The 22,978-nt window shown below is 43.9% G+C and overlaps 1 protein-coding gene across 15 annotated transcripts in view; it reads right to left on the bottom strand.

The window, feature by feature from the left end:
- The window catches only part of Agbl2 (ATP/GTP binding protein like 2), a 59,893-nt gene that overhangs the window by 15,045 nt on the left and 21,870 nt on the right, over window positions 1-22,978 (bottom strand). For 11 of the 15 annotated variants that reach the window (XM_037204936.1, XM_037204938.1, XM_037204935.1 and 8 more), the window contains 7 exons: window positions 22,406-22,562; window positions 18,254-18,380; window positions 16,681-16,781; window positions 15,562-15,692; window positions 11,039-11,105; window positions 10,303-10,425; window positions 9,727-9,834 (listed from right to left, as the gene is read on the bottom strand). In XM_037204936.1, the coding sequence (XP_037060831.1) occupies window positions 9,727-9,834; window positions 10,303-10,425; window positions 11,039-11,105; window positions 15,562-15,692; window positions 16,681-16,781; window positions 18,254-18,380; window positions 22,406-22,562 (814 nt within the window). The remainder of the gene's footprint in view (window positions 1-9,726; window positions 9,835-10,302; window positions 10,426-11,038; window positions 11,106-15,561; window positions 15,693-16,680; window positions 16,782-18,253; window positions 18,381-22,405; window positions 22,563-22,978) is intronic. The other 4 variants (XM_037204941.1, XM_037204945.1, XM_037204946.1 and 1 more) reach the window with 1 other exon arrangement.

Here is a 22,978-nt window from a genome sequence, read left to right as displayed (position 1 = left end):
GGCTGAGGATCCATGCTAAGGTCCTCACATTTGCACACAGCACTTTGCCCATTGAACCATCTCCCAGCCCTTGCCTGGAGATTATTTTGTATCATTAAAATGTTTAATTGTCTATTATTAATGTGTGTGTATGTGTGTATGTGTGTGAGTGGGCAAGTGTGTCCATGACACATGTGGAGGTCACAGACAATCCTTGGGAGTTGTCTGTTGTCTTCTACTGTGAACTCTGGAAATCAAATTTAGGTTGTCAGTTTGAGGTACAAACACCTCTATCCCCTGAGGCCTCTCATTGACCTCTATGGAGCGTTTGTTCATATCTTTTGTATGAAACCAGTTTCACAGTATAGAATTTTCCAATTATGGAGTCATGGCTCTCACAAAGTTCCAGGTTTAGGGGCTGGAGTGGAGCTGGAATTTGAACAGATTTCAAAGCTTGTGCTTCTGACAGTTACATTAGATACTAAATAGTCCTTGATGTTGATTTGATGGTTGTATTCTGGAGGGGGGCTGTTCCTGGGATAGTCCAGTTGGATCTCACTGTACTTACTGTATTATTGTTAATCACAGGGTAGCACTCCATTCAAGGAAGACTCATTTTCTCTCAGTTCTACTAAGAACCAGCCACTATTGTATCAAAATTTCTCTGTGTGTGTGTGTGTGTGTGTGTGTGTGTGTGTGTGTGAGAGAGAGAGAGAGATAGAGAGAGAGAGAGAGAGAGAGAGAGAGAGAGAGAAACTAGGAATTGAACTTAAGACTTTGAGCATGCCAGACAAGAATCCTACAACTGAGGATATATAATAATCTTAGCCTTTTTCTCAATGTTTTTTAAAAGCGGTTTGTTTGTTTTGTTTTTCTAGACAGGGTTTCTCTGTGCAGTTTGGGCTGTCCTAGAACTCACACTATGAAAAAAGCTGGCCTCGAACTCAAGAAATCTGCCTGCTTCTGCCTCCCGAGTGCTGGGATTAAAGTTGTGCACCACCATTGCCCAACTTCAAAAACAGCTTTATTTTGGGATATATATGATTATTGGCTCAGTTTTAATACATATCTGTATAAGTGTATGTGGAAGCCTGTTTTCGGGTTGCTGGTGGCTTTACCCAGCAGGTCCACATAGAGGATGATCAGGACCACGGGCCTGAGTGCAGGTGTCTGAGATGGTCTGCACTTGGCTGTGCTGGGGTGGGGGAGTGTCTCTTCCTCCACCCCTTGGTGTCTCTATAAATACCCTGAGGCAGAGACAGTCGGGGCCCATTGGAATAGGTTCCAGGCCCTCTTGAGGCTATCCTTTATTTTCTATCTGTTTATCTCTGCAATATTCTCCACAATAAATCCTTCTAATATTTCCTGCTGCTCGCACTCAAGAAAACTCTGGGAGCTGTGGGGTTGGTGGGTAAATGCCCCACAGAATGGAGCCATGAACAGGGACTAAAGAAAAAAGAAAAAAAAGGAGGGCGTTGCTAAAAAAAAGAGACTAAAGACAAAGTAATAGGGACTATAGAAAAAAGGAAAATAAAAGTTTTATTACAGAGTTTTTAGTGCTGACTCAGCCCCGTTAGTGGAATGTGGCATGCCAGTGTTATGTAAATATATATATTATTGAGGGGCAGCAGTTTCATCCTCAGAGAAAAGGAAAGCAGACTGGAAGGATGTCCGATGCTGCAGCGCAAAATTCTCTTTTGTCAACATTTTCTATCTTCTATCCCTTTCTCAATTTCTATCTGTGAAAAATAAGTATAAGGTATAGGGTAGTAATATAGTGTAGGAAAAACTTACAAGTGTAAGATCATGTAGAAAAAATAAGTAAGGCAAGTAGACAGAAAAACTCTTCAATTTTCTAACTTTGGGGGCTATGAATGCAAACTGGGGGAAAAAATCTTTCTTTGGGCTTTACGGGTAGTAAAAAAGTTCTTCTCTGAGCTTATGGGGAAGAATAAGTTTCCTATGGAAGCGTTTGACCTGGGGACAGCTGAAATGCTAAGTCCAAGTGGCAGGAGAAAGTGTTTTCTCCCTGAGGCAAAAATGGTGGTGTCAAAAGCCAAAAAGCTTAAAGTTCAGAAGTTTTGGGAAAAGTTGGTCTTTCTCTCTTGGGAAAAAAAATCTTTCTCTTAAACTAAAAGCTTTTCTTGGAAAATTTGGGAGGAAAATCTCTTTAAAAAGCCTTAATCTTTCTCTCTTAAAAAGCCTAAAAACTAGCCGGGCGGTTGTGGCGCACGCCTTTAATCCCAGCACTCGGGAGGCAGAGCCAGGCGGATCTCTGTGAGTTCGAGGCCAGCCTGGGCTACAGAGTGAGTTCCAGGAAAGGTGCAAAGCTACACAGAGAAACCCTGTCTCGAAAAACAAAAACAAAACAAAACAAAACAAAAAACTTAAAAACTAAAGCCTTTCAGAACTCTCTCTCAGAAGGACAAATTAGAATCACCTGAAGATATTAGTATGGGGCCCACCTGTGATTATCTCTAAGGGAAAATAACAAACTTAAGACCGCAAAACCTCTCTAAGTTCTTTCAAGCTTTAAAAATCCTCCCTGCAATGCAGGAGGCAGGAACAAGTTTCTAATAACCTCTTCTAAGCTCTCTCTTCAAGCTAGTAAAAGACAGTGGGTCAGAGTCCCCTGAGGGAAACGTTTGGGAGAGTGTGGGTGAAGAGCTACAGAGAGCTCAAAAGGGCAGGAAACTTTACCTGAGAAAAGCAAAAAAGTCAAGCTTTTCAGTTACAGCCAAGCTGAGGCATCAAGGGTTTTGTTCAAGCGTTTCAGAATGAAAAGGTGCTCCTAATCGTCCTAATGCAAAGATCCCCTGAAACTGTTAGCATCGTATCCTCTCTTCTGAACAAAAACCCAGAGGCGACTGGCCAGCGTCTCTGAGTTGGAGTGCATTTCGGGGATACTAGGGTTCCTGCAGTTGTAAACTTCCTGGAGCACCGAGCTGAGGCAGGAAGGTGCAGGACCCAGGGGAAGATTGCCAATGAACAAACAAAACTAAAGCCGGTGGGAACGGCACAGTTGTCCGCTTTCCTACAAGTCCCGGGTTGATAGGTCCACAATTGCAAAAAGAAATCTGAGAAAAAGCTTTCCTATCAGAGTAAGGACCTTTCTGGGAAAACAGTAAAGTTGAACTGTGTCTGAAGCAGTTGTGCTGCCGAGTCAGAACGCTGTCTGGGGAAAGAGCCCAGCCAGGGCAGAACAGAACTATCCTGGAGTAAAGCTTTCTTTTCTATCAGAGAAAGCATCTCTTTGAGAAAAACTTTGTTTCAACTGACTCCCGGTGAGACGATGGAGTGTAGCCCTAAGGGGTGATTGCCTCTGGCATGAGCTCTGTCCTTGAGCACCCAGACAAACAAAATGCAACCCACTGGGGGACTGGGCCAGGTAAAGGCCTGATGAGGCAAAACACCTGTCCTAATGGGAGTTTAGAAATGGCAAAAACCTCTCGTTAGATTTTCAGTCTGTACGCAAACCACACAGACCCCAAAAACAGAAACGTACAAAAAGTCCTACCTTCAGTAGCAGGGAAAGCTGCCACTGTAGTGTCCTAGAAACTGTTTCTAGGGCAGAGGGGATAAACTGAGACCAAACTGGGAAACTCTCTGAAGAAATGGAGAAGGGACATAATCCTCCCCAGAAAATGCATGACCTGAAAAAGCTGCTAGAATTTGAGGCAGATTCCGGGGGGAGAAAAGCCCCTACCTCCAAAGGCAGCTAGCAGAGGTACAGAGCCGCAGACAGATACCTGAAGCTCTGCGTCTGGGGGGGGGGGAAGGGGAGACAAGCAAAATGAGATAAAATCAGTGGGAGACAATCTCTCTAAAAGAGCTATGGAAAAGCTGTTGTAAATGATCTTGTTTTTCACTGCCTGGCTAAGGCAAACACAGGCCCCGAGGAAAGTTGCTATGAGAAATTGCCCACCTCAATGTGTGCAAAGGAAGCAGGTACAGTTCTGATTCGGGGGCCAGTGTCAAATGAAGGAGAGACCCCTGTTAAAGCCAGCTGAGAAGAGACCAGAAACCTCCCAATGTTCCATAGTTGAAAATGTAAAATGCTTGTTCAAATCTCCCGCTGCAAAAGCAAAAAACTTTGTTCAAACCTCCCGGGTAAGAATTTGTAAGCAAGTCTGGTAAAAAAGAACTTAGATGTTGACTCTCAGACCCAAAAAGAACTATGGGAAATGAAGTCCAAAAGTTAGCTTGCAATAAGGGACTGATATAAGGGAAATGCATTTTGGGAAAGGTAGTTTTTCCGCTAAAGATGGCGACATTGCCCTGAAACACTTTTGTCAGCTCAAAAATACGTTCATGGTAAACTTAAAATACAGCTTTTAAAAGAATAAGGAGGAAAATCGTTTAAGAGTTTAAGTGTCAGTTCCAATGAAAATTTGAAAGGATATGGAATTAGGTGCTTCGCGGTTTGGGGCTCCAGTTGGTAAAATGCCTTATTTATCCTAATAGCTGTGCAAAGTTTTTACAGTAGTTGGATGACAAAAAGCTACCTTTAAGAGCAAACAAGCCACTTTAAAATCCTTGAGAGAGCAAGAGAAAGCAGTTTATACACTGATCATTGTTTTAGATATGAAGAAACTTATGGGAAAATAAAGTTCTTTGCCTTTTGAACAAACTGCCTGCAATGAGTAATTCCTTTGCAAATCTAATAAGGATACAAGGAAACAGGCATTCAAAAAGAAATGACTGCTTTATAGATGGGAAACAAACTTCAGAAAATCTAGCTGTCTCATATAAGAGTTGCTTCACCTGAAAGTTCCCTATAAGAAACCAATGCTAAATATTACAGCTGCTAATAACATCAGGAGTTAAAGCTAATGAAGTGAAAATACTAAATCCTGAAAATTCTTTTTCTCAAAGTAAGTTAATGAAGGATATGTTTCATGAAAGAACATTTATGTTCTTGACTCCTTTGAATAGTAACAGTTTTGGTGAAAATATTGGAACTAACAACAATCAAGTCAAAATGTTTCAACAAATTCAAGATGCTATTCACAAAAGAAAGCTGCCATGCTTTGTGGGGCCCTATTAGAGCTCACTCCAATCTTCCTGGTCCTTCAGCTGAGGGTAATGCAATGGCTGAGCATTATCCCAAGTGGAAATGGCTCAACAGTCACATGCTCTTCATCAAAATAGCAAAAGTTTAAGAAAACAATTCATTCTTACCAAAGAAGCAGCTTGCCAAATAGTTAAACAATGTGGGGTATGTCCAAAATATTTTCCTATCCCTCACTTAGGGGTAAACCCTCGAGGTCTTCTTCCTAATCAACTATGGCAAATGGATGTTACTCATATTGCAGAATTTGGCAAATTAAGATATGTACATGTGACCATTGACAGTTATTCAGGATTTTTAATGGCTAGTGCACAACCTGGGGAAGCTACAAAACATGTAATTATGCACTGCTTGGAGTGGTTTTCATATATAGGTATACCAAAATTAAAACTGCTCATGGTTCTGGATATAGTAGTAAGGCATTTCAACAATTTTGTACCCAATGGGAAATCGTACATAAAACAGGTATTCCTTATAATTATCAGGGACAAGGTATTGTAGAAAGGGCTCATAACAGTCTTAAAATACAACTTCAGAAAATAAAAGGAAGAAATTTACCCTCAATCTCCACATAATGCATTAAATCATGCTCTTTTTGTTCTGAACTTTTTGAATATGGATGTCTATGAACAGACTGCAGCAGATTTTGGCACAGTGGCACCCAAGCGACTTTTGCTCAAGTGAAATGGAAAGATCCCTGCTCTGGATTATGGAAGGATCCAGATCCTGTGTTAATATGGGGTTACAGGAGCGTTTGGTAAGGAGCGTGGAACTAAGGAAGGTCAGCTCCAATGACGTTCCTATAAAGGAACCAGAATGAAAGTGGCTTGATTAGTGTTTCTGAGGTTTTGTCACTGGTTAATACAAGCAGTGAGTAAATAAGAGTTCGGAGCTGTGCCGCTTTTGGCTTTACTAGCTCCTTTAGAAAAATACTTTATATCACCTAACAGCTGTGCAGTATTTGGCGGAGAGCTTTACAGAGGCTAAATATGGTAATTTCACGCTCAGCGTGAAGTGAAGTTTTTCAGTAGAACGAACCAAAAGTACTGCTGTAATAGAAACGTTTGTCTGAATTGAAGTTCTTAGGGGAGCTGTTATGAATTTGGGTGAAGGGACAGCCTCTAGTTAAAAACCGTTTACCACTGACAGTGCATCTCTGCCGGTTCCGGAAAGGTTGAGAGAACTGGCAACTTTGGGGTATGGCTTCGTCCCGGGAAGGTTACAGTCCCCCTAGCAACAAGTACCACAACTCTATAATGACAACACTCACTAAATCCCAGTGTTGTATAGCAAAGCTGACTATAAACTCTAAACTTTAGAAATGATGTATGTACTTCCTGTCTAGTTAAGAGAATCTTTCTAATAGAGATAGTGATGATAATTAACAATAAGAAGTAGAAAAAGATGAAAATAAGCTAAGTTAAATATATGCTAATGGTAGCCCTATATAAGTTTGTAAAATAGATCCATAGAGTTCCTTTAAGAATATAAGCTTGCAAGAAGTATCTAAGGTAGTCTTAAGACATGTAGTAATAAGCTTGTAAGAAAGATACTAATTGTAAATGTAAGTTTAAATAAGAAATAAGATAAGAAGTATATAAATAAGTAGATGTTAATGTTATATGTGAGTTTGCAAAAATGTGTAAATGCTGAGTGTGAGTTTATGCTTAAGCACATGTTATATGTGAGTTTGTGAAAGTGTAAATATTGAGTGTGAATCTATGCTTAATGTATATGGTGAAAGAACCTGAGGCACAGAAGGTAGTGTCCTAGTAGACTGCAAAGTAGGCAGTCTGAGTGGTTTCAAAAGTTCCAGAAGCCACTAAGCAGCTAAGAATGGTGGACACCAGAACCAGCACAAGGCATCTGCAGCTGAGATCCATGGAAAATCAATGAAACACAGGAAAAACCTGAGCTAACAGCAAAAACGGTGCAGTTTAAAATGTTACTATAACTAAACAGGTCTCTGGCTTGAGAATGAAAGTTGCAGAGACGCTTTCTTGAACTAAAATTAACTGCAAAAAATTTTGGTTGTAAAACGTCTCTTCATATTTGGAAGTGAGAGTCTGATGCCAAAATTTATTTCTTGTTTGAACTTTTTGAACTTAAAAAATGAGATAAAACTACAAAAGGATTTTTGTTATGGATTTCTTCATATTTGGAAGCTACTACCAGAATTTATCATTTGAATTTTAGGACTTAATGAACTGAACAATAGATTTCATTGCAATGGGACAATTTTGAGTTTACTTATAGTAATGACCTAGAAACTGTTTTCTGGAATTGGGTTAAAAATGGAACTGTTGGGGGCTGGAGAGATGGCTCAGAGGTTAAGAGCACTGCTTGTTCTTCCAAAGGTCCTGAGTTCAATTCCCAGCAACCACATGGTGGCTCACAACCATCTGCAGTGAGATCTGGTGCCCTCTTCTGGCCTATACATAATAAATAAATAAATCTTAAAAAAAAAAAATGGAACTGTTTAAATGAAGAAATTTATTGTTTCTACCTAGACTAAAGATGCAATTTTGTGTATGCATATATGCTTTATTAACTGGTGATTGTTTTATGGAACTGTTTATGTATAAATGGAATTACTTATGGAACTGGTTTTGCTTTACAAATGGAACTGTTTTAATGGAAAAGTTTGGATTTTCTAACTAGGCTTGAGACTTTGCTTAAAAAATTATAAAGAAAAGGAGGAGTTATGAAGCTGAATTATGTTTGCAGAAATTATGTTTAACCTATTGGTATTAATGCACCCTGGTTTTGTGGAGTTAAGGAAATATTTAAGTTTGATGTGAATACATCGAAGTTTTTCCTATGTTCTGTTAGCAAGAAAATTCAAATAATTAAGAGTTAAAGTTGTAAGATGGAGAAAATTGTTAACTATATATAGCGTCATATATGCTAATTCAAATGGTTCTGTTAAGAATTTGCTCTGAGTTGTAAGATTGGGAGAACTGTGACTATGTATAGCAATATTTATGTTAACCTGTTAATGGTAATGATGAAGCTAAGGGATTCTTTAAGTTTGCAATTGCATTAAGCTTTTGGTTTAGAAAGGCCTTGAGGCAGCTAAGACTGCTGTAGTCACGGACCTAATTCAAAAGAGAAATGCCATCTTTATCATCCTCTGTTCCCATACTGGGAGGTGTAACAGCTATGGAGATTGCTGTAAGCCATTAATAATTAGTTATTTTTTATATATTAAGAAAGGGAAGCCCTTTCTCGGGTTCCTTGTGGTTTTACCCAGCAGGTCCACATAGAGGATGGTTAGGACCATGGGCTTGAGTGCAGGTGTCTGAGATGGTCTGCACTTGGCTGTGCTGGGGATGGGGGGGGAGGTCTTTTGCTCCACCCCTTGGCATCTCTATAAAAACCCTGAGGCAGAGACAGGGCTTGTTGGAAAAGGTTCCAGGCCCTCTCGAGGCTATCCTTTATTTTCTATCTGTTTATCTCCGCAAGATTATCCGCAATAAATCCTTCTATCTAATATTTCCTGCTGCTCACACTCAAGAAAACTCTGGGGAGCTGTGGGCTGGTGGGTAAACGCTCTACAGTGTATGCCGTGTATGTACCGGTGCCTGAGGAGACCAGAAGAGGGTATTAGGTCCTCTGGAGCTATAGATGGTTGTGAGCTGCCTGATGTGGGTGCTAGGAACTGAGTCCTCATCCTCTGTAAGAGTGTCAAGCACTCAGAACTGCTGAGCCATCTTTCCAGGACCCTTTTTCTCCATAGTTTGAGAAGGGACTTTCTAAGTTACTCAGACTTGCCTTGAACTTGTGATCCTTCTGTCTTAGTCTCTTCAGGAGCGGGTATACAGGCTTAAATCACTACAACAGGTTCACAAAACATTTTTTTTTTTTCAAGACAGGGTTTCTCTGTGTAGTTTTGGTGCCTGTCCTAGATCTTGCTCTGTAGACCAGGCTGGCCTCGAACTCACAGAGATCTGCCTGGCTCTGCCTCCCTAGTGCTGGGATTAAAGGCGTGCACCACCACCACCTGGCTCCAAAAACAGTTTTTAAAGCAATGCTGAGAATTGAACTCAGACCCTTGCACATACTAGGAAAGTTTCCTACCACTGAGCTCTATACTTATTCTCTGAAATCTACTCCCCGCCCCCACCGCCCATTTTGTTACTAGGTCTCATGGAGAACTCATTGGTTCCCCAGCTTCTACTTCTCAAGTGCTGGGATTATTACAGGTGTGTGTCAGTGTATCCAGTGAGAATCCAGGAATTCAGCTGTAAGATTCTACAGTGCCTCTTCTCCACGTGTCTTTCCCTACAGCACAATCCCTGCTAACTTGTTGAAAGTCCCATCCACTTTTAAGGTCTCTGGGAAAAGGACAGTATCTTGCTTACTGATGTATTCTCAGTATCCAGTAAAGGGCCTGCCATATAATAGGCACAAGATAAAATCTTTTGATGTGTGGATGTGTGTATGAATGCTTGTATGGATAAGTAACGCAGCCTCCTCTTAAGTTCTTGATATAAAACCACAAATCATCAATATTTAATATAAGATTTCAATTTTTAATCAAAAGTAATGTTAGCATCGTCTTCATTCCCCGGTAACACAATGGCTAGCTACTGTATCCTTCACCTAGTGGAACTGACATGCTAATTGGAGAAATCAGAGAATCTGTGTGACAGAGAGTCAAGCAAAAATACTACCTCATTGAGCCTTGGCTTTTCATTTCTCATTACTGAAGAACTAGATTTCTCCGGGGTTTTCAAAAGGGTAGGCTGCTTTTGCAGAGTAGAAGCAAATCTTGCCCTTCCCTACAAGGATTGAGTGAGAGGTCGTTCAGTTGATGCATTCTCATCTACCCGATTCACCTACCAGGGAAACACTCTTGAAAGGATGCCTCGATTTAGGAAGCAGCATCGGGGCAGGGTGGCACGCACAAGGTGCAGGGTATCCCCTCCTGACCCTCACCTCAACCACCCAGCCAGGCTGGCTGAACTCCGGCTAACACACTCTGACTCTGACTCTTCCCTGTGGGAATTCGGTTTTAGTCATAGCCTGTACCTGCTGTGCCTGAGCGAGTGGAGGAGGGGACCAGTGGACTGAGGCTGAGATCTGCTCAGACACATGCAGAGGATCTGAGGAAGGACTCTGACCTCAAAGCAGAAGCACCCGCTCTTCCCACCACCCCTTCTAGCTGGGAATGAACTCTAGCTCTGTCTCTGCTTCATCTGTGGAACACGAGGGACAGAGAGCAGGAGGAGGCCGGGGAGATGGCTTACCGGGGTGTCCTCTGCCAACTTCAGCTCCCGCATCAGGTAGTTCTTCTGGTACTGCTCGTTCCGCTGTTTCCTGGTCTGAAGCCTCTTCTTCTTTGCTTTCTTTAGCAGCATCTTCTGATTCAACTGTTCCAGAAACGACAGAGGAACTGGTCAGAGGGGGCTGCGGAGCCACGCTCATCCTCAACACGGCAGCCTGCTTAACAGCCGCGACACAGTGGCCCGGCACGTGGTCACTATTTATTGGTGTGGAGAACGAGCCAGCAGTTCAACCGCCTTCTTTCCAGAGCTGTTCCCTATTTAGCATGCCCGACTCCCACGAAGAGAGATTGCGACCAAGGGGCCACCTGGATCAACAGCCGCGTGATTGACAACACAAAACAGGTGCCTTATGTTGACAAGGTCTGGTCCAGATGACTCTGATCACTGCGGCTAAAATGTTCGGCCTGGTGTCACCGTAAAGAAGCTCCAGCAGTTAAGCAAGAAGCAGACAAAGGACATGGCAACATGCTTGGGGTAGGTGACCAGCCAGGACACTATTGCAATTTTCTTTTTGACTAACTGGTGACTGAAACCAGGAATTCACTCATACTAGGCAAGTGCTTTCTTCTTCCTGAGCTGCATCCCTGGGGCTGGTTCCGGGAGGGCTGGAACATTTGCTCAGCTATCTAGTGTCACGAGGCTTTTGGTTTCGTGGTTTTTATGTTTTGGGAGTGTACAAGAACCAGCATCCTCTCACCTCATTGGCTATGTTCAGCAGGTGGGCAGGAAGACCATCGGAGAGGGAGCTGTCCGAGCCACTTGTGCTGGGAAGGAAGAAGAAGAAGAAGATGACGACACGGAAGGAACTGTTACTCGAGGACGCAGAGGCTCTGCACCGAGGAGTTCACAGTCAGTGTGCAAAGCAAACGCAGACCAGATGGGCAGAGGTGCCTTGGCAGAGGGGAGAGAGGCTGTGGCATATACAGTGTGCAGTCCTAGAGACTGTGATGTCCCCGAGGACAGAGGCATTTCCTTCTTCATTTCTTCTGAGCTGATGCTAATTCCCCAAAGCCAGGATTCATTCTACCGGTTGCTCAGGGAAAATGTGCTGAATGTATAAATAACTAAAGGTGACGAATAGTCAGCAGGCTAGACACCAGAAAACTTGCTTCAGGAACTTTTAGCCAGGTGCAGTGGTGCGCAGCTGTAATGCCAGCACTTGGGGAGCTGAAGCAGGAGGATTGCTGAGAGTCCAACCTGGGCTATAGTGAAACACTATCTCAATGAAGGCAAAACAAGCTGCATGTGGTACGAATGTGTCTTTAAACCCACAGGAGGCAGGGGCCTGTGGACTTCCCTGAATTTGAGGCCAGCCTGGGTTACATAGTGAGCTCCAGTCCAGTCAAGTCTACCTTGTGAGACCCTGTCTCAAAAGAACAAACAACAAACAAACACACACAAAGTAAAGAAGAGAAAAAAAAATTGAGGAGGCTAGAGAGATGGTTCAGGGAAAGGGCACTGGATGCTCTTTCAGAGGATCTGAGTTCAGTTCCAGGGCCCACAGGGTGGCTCACAACCTTCTTGCTACTCCAGTTCCAAAGAATCCAATGCCCTCTTTTGACCCCCACAGTCACTGCACGCATGTGATGCACAAATATGCATGAAGGCAAAATACCCATCCACATAAAATAAAATAAAAATAAATAATCTTCCATTTTGTTGTTGTTGTCTGAGGGATGCTGGAGCCTGAACCCAGAAGCTTATGGATGCCAAGCAGGTTGTTTGCCATTGAGCTATGCTGGGGATGCTATGAATGTGTTGCTCTGATTGATTGATAAATAAAATGCTGATTGGCCAGTAGCCAGGCAGGAAGTATAGGCGGGACAAGGAGAGAGAAGAATTCTGGGAACAGGAGGGTTGAAGCAGGGGACATTGCCAGCTGCCGTAAGATACTGGTAAGCCACGAGCCACATGGCAAGGTATAGATGAATAAAAATGGGTTAATTTAAGATGTAAGAACTAGATAGCAAGAAGCCTGAGCCATTAGGCCAAACAGTTTAAATAATATAAGCATCTGTGTGTTTATTTGGATCTGAGTGACTGCGGGCCTGGGCGGGACTGGAGATAACTCCAGCCTCAGAGCTGCATCTCTAGCCCTGGAGCACTATTTTAATGACTTCAATTCTCATTCACAGGTTCTGGATGCACATACAGACTAATGTAATCTTCCTCCACAAACTCTCCTCTGCCCTTTCTTGCAAGGGCCAGGATGGACAAGGACTCCGACGGTTAAACTTTTTTCATCATATCACACGCGTTTACCTCTTCCTGGGATATGGTGGACTGGAATTGAGGATGACACTGTATATAATAGAGGCTCCATAAAGTGTCTTCAGGGCCAGTGGAATGGTTCAGTAGGTATGAGTGCCTGATGACCTGAATTCAGTTCCTCCCCACCCCCAATAATAATAATAAATACAATTAGATTTAAAATAGAAAAGTACCTTGGGCACAAAACTCAAACTTCACAGGGGAAAAAAAAAAGCATTTCAAAGCACTTGCCTAGCCTATTCTGCTCCCTCCCCTTGGCAGGCAACCAGGAGTCCTACCACTGCAGAGCAGAGAGAAAGCCCTGTTTCCTGTGATCTAATTTCCAATGCGCTGTTCTCAAAGGCTTCTCCAGTCAAGAAGGAGCCTTTGAGGCTGCTGGATAATAGGCTCTGTAGTCCCTTTTGGAAATCAGAGACCACCTTAGCAAACGGGATATCAAGGCATTAGATGTAGCATGTCCCAGAGAATGTCAACCAGGTGTGCACACACACACACACACACACACACACACACACACACACACAGAGCAACCTCACCATTCCTAGCCTGCCTTTATATGCAATTGTGAGAATGGACAGGTAGCACCCCAGGGAGGCCTGTGCCATCTGACTCTGTGGTATAGACGTTGGCAAACTGTTTCTTCTAATTCTTGGCTAAACATACCAGTGTTCTGAGTCAGCTATGTATAGAGTCTGCCTATTTTTGCCATTCCTTCTCCTGGGCTCTGTATACCAGTGAGCTGACCTGCACGGGACATTTTGGTTTTTAGGCTGTAATAGGGAGGGGCTAGTGCAATGGACTGAGGGAGAGCGGACAGGGAAATGATTGACAGGGCACCCTGCCTGGTCTGATGCTGCGGTTTAAGTTCTCTATAGAAACATTTGTGAGACTGGGCCAGCAGAGCTGCTGAGGGGCCCAGAACCCTAAGTGCTACCTATTGTGGGTGGAGCAGCCACACCCTCCCAACTGTCCTGCAAAGATGGAAGACCCCAAGCCCAGCCCCGTAACCTTTGAAGAAGGACTCGGCAGTCAGAGGCACCTTGTCCAGAAAGCTGGAGTAAAGGGTGCTATTCTTGCACAGCCATGAAAAAGAGAGAGCACGAAGCTGGAAGAGACACACACTAGTGGGAATAAGGGAGGAACTTGAGGGGAGGGAATGGTGTTTGGATTGAATAAAACCCTTTATGTGCTCCCCTAAAGAGAGGGCTCAAAGATTAAGAGCATTGACTGCTCTGGAGGACCCCTGTTCAGTTCCCAGCACTAACATGGAGGCCCACAGACATCTCTAAATCCAGGTCTAGGGGAATCTGACGCCCTTTTTTATCTCTATGGGTACCAGGTACACATGTGATACACATACATACATGCAGACAAAAAAAATTCATACGTATAAAATAAAAATACTTTTTTAAAATAAAATATTAAAAGCTTTAAGACTCAAAAATACACCCAGAATCCAGGCATAATCGTACCTGTGACCAGGATATCAGGTTTGGGTTCTTACGGCCTGTAGGTGAGTACAGGTCCCTTGGTCAGACAACTCTATGAAAAGAACCCAGCACCTCAGAGTTACAAGAGCCCTGTGGTGGAATGAGAAAACTGCTTTCTTCCTGTCTTCTCCATTGTTCTGGTCCCTGACTGTTCCTTTGTGGATCACCTGTCTGATTTCAGGATGCAGGAGTGGGTCAAGCTGGAATGTGAGAAGCTTGAGAAATGCTTCCAGGCCAATGGCTCACTATCAAGATCTCTAACTGTTTTGACCACAACAGGATCCAACTACCTGGAAAGGACTGAGCAGTTGCTAAGCTGGGGTTGGAAAGCCCCACCTTCCTCACTTCTGCTTGCTAGTCTGCCTCTTTTCAGAGCATTAAGACTGTAAGACTGAAAAACAACCTAGAATCCAATCAGTTTGACACTTCCTTCAATCACTACTAATATTTTGTTCTAAATTATGATTAGTATGTATTGTTACAAGAGCCATTTTGTTTTGGTTTTTGAGATAGGGTGTGGTGGTTTGAATGAGAACGGCCCTCAGGCTCAGATGTGGAACTCTTTGGGAAGGATTAGGAGACTTGGCCTTTTTGGAGGAGGTGTGTCACTGGGGGAGGGCTTTAGGTTTCAAGAGACTGCAGCTATTCACAGTGTCTGTCTCTTCCTCTGACTTTCAGCTCAAGATACGAGCTCTCAAGTCAGGTGTGGTGGCGCACGTCTTTAACCCCTGTACTTGGGAGGCAGAGGCAGGTGGAACTCTGCAAGTTCAAGGCCAGCCTGGTCTACACAGTGAGTTCCAGGTCCACCAGGGATGCATAGTGAGGCCCTGTCTCAAACAAAACAAGATAAATCAAAAACAAAAACAGGATGTGAGCTCTCAGCTGTTCCTGCCACCATACCTTTGCCCTGCCATCATGGACTCTGACCCTCTGAAACCATAAGTCCAATTTAAGACTTTCTTTTCTAAGTTATCTTGGTCATGCTATTTTGTTGCAGCAATAGAAAAGTAGCTAAGACGCAGGGTCTCTCTCTACAGCCCTGGCTTTCCTGGAACTCACTTCAGAGATCTGCTTACATCTCTCTCCAGACTGCTGGGGTTAGAGGCATGCGCTACCACATCTGGCCAAGGTCTTAGGACATGGACATATTTTAATCTGCATGGACTTGCTTTTAATCAAGTAGAAGCAAGCAGATCTCTGTGAGATCTAGGTCAGCCATGGTGATACAGTAAGACCTTGTCTCAAAATAAATAAATAGATGGATGGATGGATAGATAGACAGACAGACAGACAGATAGATAGAGACAGATAAACAAACAAATAAATAAGAAGACAGGGTGTCATGTAAAGGTAACCCAGGCTTTCCTCAAATTCCCAGTCCCCCTGCCCCTGTCTCCCAAGTACTGGCATCAACGATGTATTACCAATCCCAGATTTTCTTTGAAATGAAATTTGTTACCTGGATTCAATGTCAGACAAAGGAATGTCACTCCAGCTTGCTTCTAAGTCCACATCTTGTCCAAAGTTACTGAACTTCTTGTGGATTTCCTGTTGTAAGAGCTCCTTAAGCTCTTGTAGACACTGAGTATACTGCAGCAGAGGGAAAACAGTTTCATACGCTTGTCAGGAGATGCTTTGGAGGGTACGCTGAAAGGCACTTAAGTTATTGATGGGGTAAGCTGTAACTCCTTCTACTAAAGACATGGTAACGGACACGTGGCCTGGGCTATACACACAAAACTACCTTAGAGCACAGGATCAGCGGGCACTGCCTCAGCCACTTCTCTGGCTATGGCCCAATGGTTTCATCAATTGTTCTGGGTTGCGAGGAGGAAGCACTCAGAATGGCATTGCTCTGACTGTGGCCTATGGCAGGGATGGTTTGGATAAAGACGTAGGTCAGCAGTAGAGTGCTTGGCTCACGTGAATGAGGAGGTTTTGTGCTCCGTGTCCAGCACCATCAGGGGGAAGGCAGGCACTGATGAAACAGGCCTTTTGATCCTTTACCAAGCATCGCATCCAGGGTAGTGCTTGTCAAGCCAACACTTAGACAGGGATGTGAGAGACGTGTTAGGGACCACGGGACACGCCCCCTCTCAGATTGAGTGAGGGAATCAGAAATAGGCACTAGAAGATCAGGGCCAAAGGAAATCTTCATGCTTTCAGACAGAGGCAAGCTGGAGAATACTTGCCGTGGAGGGGAAGCATAAAAAGATGAAAACCCGCTGACAAGAAAAAAAGCAACTCCTGAGGCCTAATCTTACTCAGGCAGGCTGCAGGGGGCGGCCACTAGTGCAGAGGGAAGGATTAATAAGTAGGCCATGTATGCAATGTTTCCTGTCTGTTAGGGAGAGGGGAGCCAAAGGATGGTCTCTTCTTTCTAGGTGGATTATGAAATGTTACCATTTCTTGACAGTTCACAGGCTAGGGGTTCTGTTTTCTCTGGTTGTAAAAAAACATTAGGTAAAAAAAAAAAATATATTAATTGGAGACAAAGATCATCAGGGTGGACTCTGGACCCACATGAAACTCAGCAGAGTAGCAGCAGCTGAAACATTTCCTGAAACTCCGTTTTTACCTTGGTCTGATCAGGATCACAGAAATCCAGAATCGTGTCACAGACATGATAACCTAGGGACTTCAGGTCCTCAACGGTAAAATGAGTGTCTCTTTTACTGCCTGGAAAAAAAAAAAACATAATTTTTTGTTAGATTTTTAAAAACGGGATGGAGAGGTGACTCAGCAGTTAAGAGCATTTGCTGCCCTTGCAGAGGACCCAGGTTAGGGTCCCTGAACCCACGTGGCGGCTCACAACCATCCTTAGCTCCAGTTCTAGGGATCCAATGCCCTCTTCTGGATTCTGCAGGCATTGCATGCAAGTGGCACACATGCATACATGCAGGCAAGAGACTCACACACATACATATAAAAATAAAATTTTACAATTGTGTGTAGTTACAGGTTTCTGTGTGCATAAGTACAAATGCCCAGGGAGACCAGAGGCTTGGATCCTCGAGAGCTGGAGTTACAGGTAGTTGTGAACTGCCAGACACAAGTGCCAGCGTCAAAGCCAGGTCCTCTGGAAGAGCAGCAAGCATTCTTAACCACTGAGTTACCTCTTGAGCCCTAGGTCTTTTATTTTAAAGATTTTCATATTTATATTTATTTAATGAACATTAACATTTTTTTCTGCGTGTATGTCTGCACCATGTGTGTGCTTGGTGAGTTCAGAAGTCAAAAGAGGGTGTCAGAGCCCCTGGCACTGGAGTTACAGGTGATTGTGAGCATGTGGGTTCTGGGAATTGAATCTAGGTCCTTTCCGAGAGTAGTATGTGCTCTTCACAGCTGAGGCATCTTTCCAGCCTCCTAAATCTTATGTGCAAAATTCAAATCTAATTTGTGATTAAATTTTTAGAGTATCACTCCTCATAGGGCTGGAGGGGCTCAGAATTATTAATGCTTCCACAGGACCCAAGTTTGGTTCCCAGCACCCACCCTGGACCACTCACAACTGCCTGCAACTCCAGCTCCAGGGGATCCAACACCCTCTCCCAACCCTTGCAAGCAACTGCACACACATGGCAGACAGAGAAAGAGAGAGAGAGAGAGAGAGAGAGAACACATGTACAGAGAGAGAGACATACACAATACGCAGGAATAAAAATAAAAGTAAATTTTAAATGCCACTTCTTATCTAGAGTAGTATGTTTCTGAACAAGACAGCTCTCCTAACTTTAGTTTGGTCCAGAAGAATCTTTGATAATGAAAAAGTTTACTATTGTAATGGATTATCAAGTTCTTTCGAAATCATTTTGGTTTTACTTTGTGGCCGGTACTGCCTGCTAAAGCAGTGTTCACAATTCAGGTACTATTCTCGTCACTTAGAGGGATATGAGCGTCAAAGAAGTTAAACACCTGACCCAGGATCACAGAACTTAATCAATGCAGCTGGACGTCAAAACTGAATTCCTGACTCCAGGTCCTGAGGAAACACTGTGGTATGCGCTTCAGTGATGCACTGTACTCCACGTTCATACTTGCGGTACCTAGCTAGCAAGGAAATCCTCCACACCAGCCATTTCTCTGGCTTTCCCAAGCCTGTCTTCTCCCGGATGCTGTGCCAGGCTCTCCTGGCCAGGTTTGCCTCTTACCCAGGGTGGACCCGCCAAAGGTGGACTCTATGGTGTAGCTGTTTATGACGCCCATCCGCCACATCACAACTCTTCCGGTTCCCTCTTTGCACTTTTGGACCTTAAAGTTACAACTGTCAAAAGAGAACTGAAAAGAAACCCAGATTCTCTGTTAATTATATAGACGGGCAAATGCAAGATGTCCGAGAGTCGTCAACAGGAGACAAGAATGGTTCTCTGAGAGCCGTTCTTGTCTCATGTGTTATTCCCTAAAATAGATTCCATTCAAAAGATACTACCTTTTTTTTTTTTCCAACACAGAGTTTCTGTGTGTAGCCCTGGCTGTCCTGGAACTCACTCTGTAGCCCAGGCTGGCCCTGAACTCACAGAGATCCGCCTGCCTCTGCTTCCCGAGTGCTGGGATCAGAGGCGTGCGCCACTGCTAATTTTGAGAAATGTCAAAAGGTGATGGTGGGCTCTGTGGTCACCTCAGCTGGGGAGATGGGGTGTTAACTAAATAGGTCTCACAGCATTTAACGTGGACTGTGGTCTTTAAAAGAGAAAGATACAGATATTTCTGTTTTCCAGCCTTATTTGCTCCTACCTCCAGAGCATCTTGCTAGACCAGGATCCCTAGAAATCTGGGGACACGGGCACACTTTGCCATTTCAGGTACTAGCCAGCTTTTCTAAGTCTTTTCTTGACATGTAATCAGCAATTTTTCAGCCCTCTTGCACCTTGTGAACGCCGGGGCTACATGTGTGTTCTCCACGTGGGCTCTGTGACTTATTTTCTATCATGAAATGTGAACGCTCGGATCTAGGTTTTCCTCCAAATATGATTTTTGATTTGTCTGTTTCTTACCCCCACAATCTCTGTCCCTCCGTGTTGTCAATCTTCCTGGTAGGAGTTCAATACCCTCCTTCGCCTTTCATGCCCAGCTCAGCTCTTCGCCATCCTACTCTGCTAAGAAGGTTTACAAGAAGGGACCTTGCTGTCTCGCTCTGTGGAATCCAGGGGTTCTAGAGAGGTACCACAGAGCATTCCTCCCGGAAAGACTGAAGGAGCTAGAGCTAGCGGGGTTCTAATCCCAGCCCCAATGCTCCGCTGGTGTAGTTCTGAGTTATAGTTATGATGTCATCTCAAGACAAAAAGGGAGAGAAAAATGGTTCTCTTTGTAATAGGTAAAAATAGCATGCATAAAACATTTCTCACACTGGTTTTAATTTTTGGCATGGGGGGTTAGTGTACCCTAGGCTGGCTTCAAACTCACTAAGTAGCCAAGGATGGCCTTGAAGTTCTGATTCTTCTGTCTCCACCTCCTGAGTGCTAGGGTTACAGGTGTGTACTGCCATGTCCAGTTTATACAGTGTTCATACAAACTGGGCAAGCACTCTGTAACTGAATTATATCTCCAGCCTGGTCACATACAGCCTAATGGGATAAAATTTGAACTATCGTTTTTTCTAGATCCAATCTAATCTCTAATGGTAGTTATATTTGTGAATCTACTTATAATGCGGAAAAGCAACTTCTAAACTAATGTAAATTATCTATATTTGTCCAATGATCACAAAGCTGTTCGTTAACTATGAAGCTGTAAAATTGTTTCACTAGCTTTGTGTTTTCAGCCTAAGATAGATTCATGGTGTCTCCTGTCTTGGCCTCCAGAGTGACAGGATTATGGATATGTATGTGTTACCAGCCCTGGATATTTATGATCTTGTGTAGAGACTCATATCAAATTAACATTTTTGCGTGTGGGGTGTGCATAGGTGTGCATGTGAATCAGTGTGTGTGTGTGTGTGTGTGTGTGTGTGTGTGTGTGTGTGTGTGTGTATACGTGCACACATGTAGAGGTCAGAGGTCAACCTTGGGTGCCTTTTTCAGGAGCCACTCACTTTTGTTTTGAGACAGGATCTCTCTTGAGCCTAGGACTGCTGAGTGGGCTAGGCAGCTGTGTAGCCCCGGGGACCCATCTATCTCCTCAGCACTGGGATTACAAGTGATCACTACTACGCCCAGCTTTTCCTATGGGTTCTGGAACCAGACTCAGGCCCCCCACAGCATAGCAAGCATTTTACCAACTGAGTTATCTCCCCACTGACATTAACCCTGTACCCATCCTTTAAGCCTTCCCCTGCTAAGCACATAGTTAAAGGTGACAGATAATCACCTCACTTAGGAAGAGTTTCAACTTTTGCCCAGGTGAACTACCCAGAGCAATTTTTAAAAAATTATCACTGGGCAGTGGTGACATACCCCTTTAACCCCAGCACTCTGGAGGCAGAGGCAGGTCGATCTCTGGTGTTTGAGACCAGCCTGATCTACAGAGTGAGCTCCTGTCTCAAAAAACCAAATAATAAATAAGTAAATGAATCTTGAGATAGTTTTGAGCTCAGTGGTGGGGCACATGCTTAGTATGCATGAGGCTCTGAGTTCAGCATGTGTACACACATGCACATGCGAACACACACACACATCGTTTTTTACTGAAATAATTTACACATGAAAAAACTAACTCATTTAAATTACACGGTTACATAAACAATGTGCAACTCAGTCAGGCATGGTGATGCACGTTGTCATCCATGGTGCTTGAGCGGCAAGGACGGGAAGACTGCTGCCCATCTAAACAGAGAATTTGGGGCAGCCAGTCTCCAACAATCAAACAAACACACAACCCCAGAATTAAAAACTCCAGCACATAATTCAGTGGTTTATCACATCTACACAGCTGTTCAGCCATCACCACAATCTGAGTGTGGATGGAACATCTCCAAAACCACAGAAAGAAATCCACAGACTCGGGATGGAGCTGGTGCTGAAGCACCTGCCCGCCTTCCCAAGTCCCGGGCTGATGCCAGCTCCCCTGGTGGAGAAACTTAAACAAAAAGATACTCAATACTCATCAGCAACTCCCTCCTATTCACTCGCACCCCACACCGCCATCCCTGAACCACTTCTGGCTTTATAGATTTGCCACGGGCTGGCAAGACGGATCAGTGAGGAGAGGTACTTTATCCCCAAGTCTGACGACCTGATTTTTCTCCCTGGGACCCACATGGCAGAAGGAGAGAACCAACTCCTGACTGTTGCTCTCTGACCTCCACACATGTGCTGGGGCATTCTCTTACTGCCCTGTTCTGAAAACAAACAAACAAACAACTGTAGATTGGCCTTTCTGCCGATGTTGCTCAATAGTTAGCACAAACAAGCCAGTGGTTGATTCCCCAACATGGTGGGGGGGAGGGGAGAAACGTCTTTTCTGAACATCGAATGCAATGGAATCATATAGTAGTTCATCCGACTTCTTTCATTTAACTTAACATGATCAAGTGCATCTATGTCCTAGCCTGTCAGCATTTAAAACTTACGTTACTGCAAGAAACACTCCACTATATGGGTATTCCATACTTGATCCATTATCAAGTCATGGACCCAGAAATTCCTTACCTCCTTTTTGCTTTTTGGCAGATCTTACTGTGTAGCCATTGCTGCCTGGAAGTTGCTATGCAGAGTAGGCTGTCCTCAAAGGCACAGAGATCTGTCAGCTTCTGCCTCCAGAGTGCTGGGATTAACGGCGTGTACCACCACGCTTGGACGATTCAGCAACATTTAAAAAAAATGTTTGAAAAACTCTTTTTCTAAAGCTGGGCATGGTGTTGCATGCCTTTAATCCCAGTACTTGGGAGTCAGAGGCAGGGGGATCTCTGTGAGTTCAAGGCCAGCCTGCTCGACAGAGTGAGTTCCAGGATAGCCAAGGCTACACAGAGAAACCCTGTTTCAAAAACAAACAAACAAAATACTTCTGTTAGATTTAAAATGTTTCTGTGTATAAGTGTTTTGCAGGGATGGATGGATGTGCACCATGTGTGTGCCTGGTGCCCTCAGAGGTCAGAAGAGGGCATCAGATCCCCTGGAATTGGAGTTACAGATGGTGGTGGGCCACCATGTGGGTGCTGGGAACTGGGTCCTCTGCAGGGCAACAAGTGTTCCTACCCACTGAGGCATCTCTCCAGTCCCTGATCCAGCAATTCTTAAACCACACTCTTGACACCACGGTTCCTGGGAACACTAAGGATAATAACTCTAAACACCATGAGCCAAATAAGACACTTCCTCCAGGAAGCGGGCTTTGTTCTCAGTCAGAAACTTAGGGCACATGCTTACCTTATCTGGTGCATTTTTGCTTAACATTAGAGGAAAGACTCGCTCATGAAGCCAGTGCTTACGACTGTTGCTGTTACAGCCATACAGGAAGATATTGTTCTTACGACTGTGCCCGTGGAAGTCACAGTACAAGAGAACCTCTCTTTCTTCCAGAAGTCTAGTGAGGAAGAAACAAAGGATGCAGTGCACTTCCAGACTCGTAAGAGATTAAATCACTTCTCTACCTATGGTCACAGGATCAGTCAAAAGTAAAACCAGCTCTCCCGTGTTGGCCAAATGCGCCAGTCAGCCCGGCCCTTGGCATAGCTGTTCACACAGGTGCGATTAGGAACTCTCATTCATATCTTATCTGCTATGTGTTCACCTCCAGGGGAATGGAAGCTCTTTTAAGATGGGTGCTAATATCCGATAGCTTCAAGCTGCTTTCACACAGGCTTGAAAAGCGCAGGCTAATTTATTACTTTATCTTCATCAGAAGCAACATTTGGTGATATTAGGGGACTCAGGTCCTGGAGTCAGAGGGCCTGTATCCAAATACCTACCCTGTTCCTTACTAGCTCTGAGTCCTTCTTG

Source organism: Peromyscus leucopus, chromosome 4 (assembly GCF_004664715.2).
Source record: "Peromyscus leucopus breed LL Stock chromosome 4, UCI_PerLeu_2.1, whole genome shotgun sequence".
Classification (NCBI taxonomy): Eukaryota; Metazoa; Chordata; class Mammalia; order Rodentia; family Cricetidae; genus Peromyscus; species Peromyscus leucopus.
The sequence above is the reverse complement of the archived record's forward strand: the minus strand, read 5'-3'. Positions and strand labels throughout refer to the sequence as shown.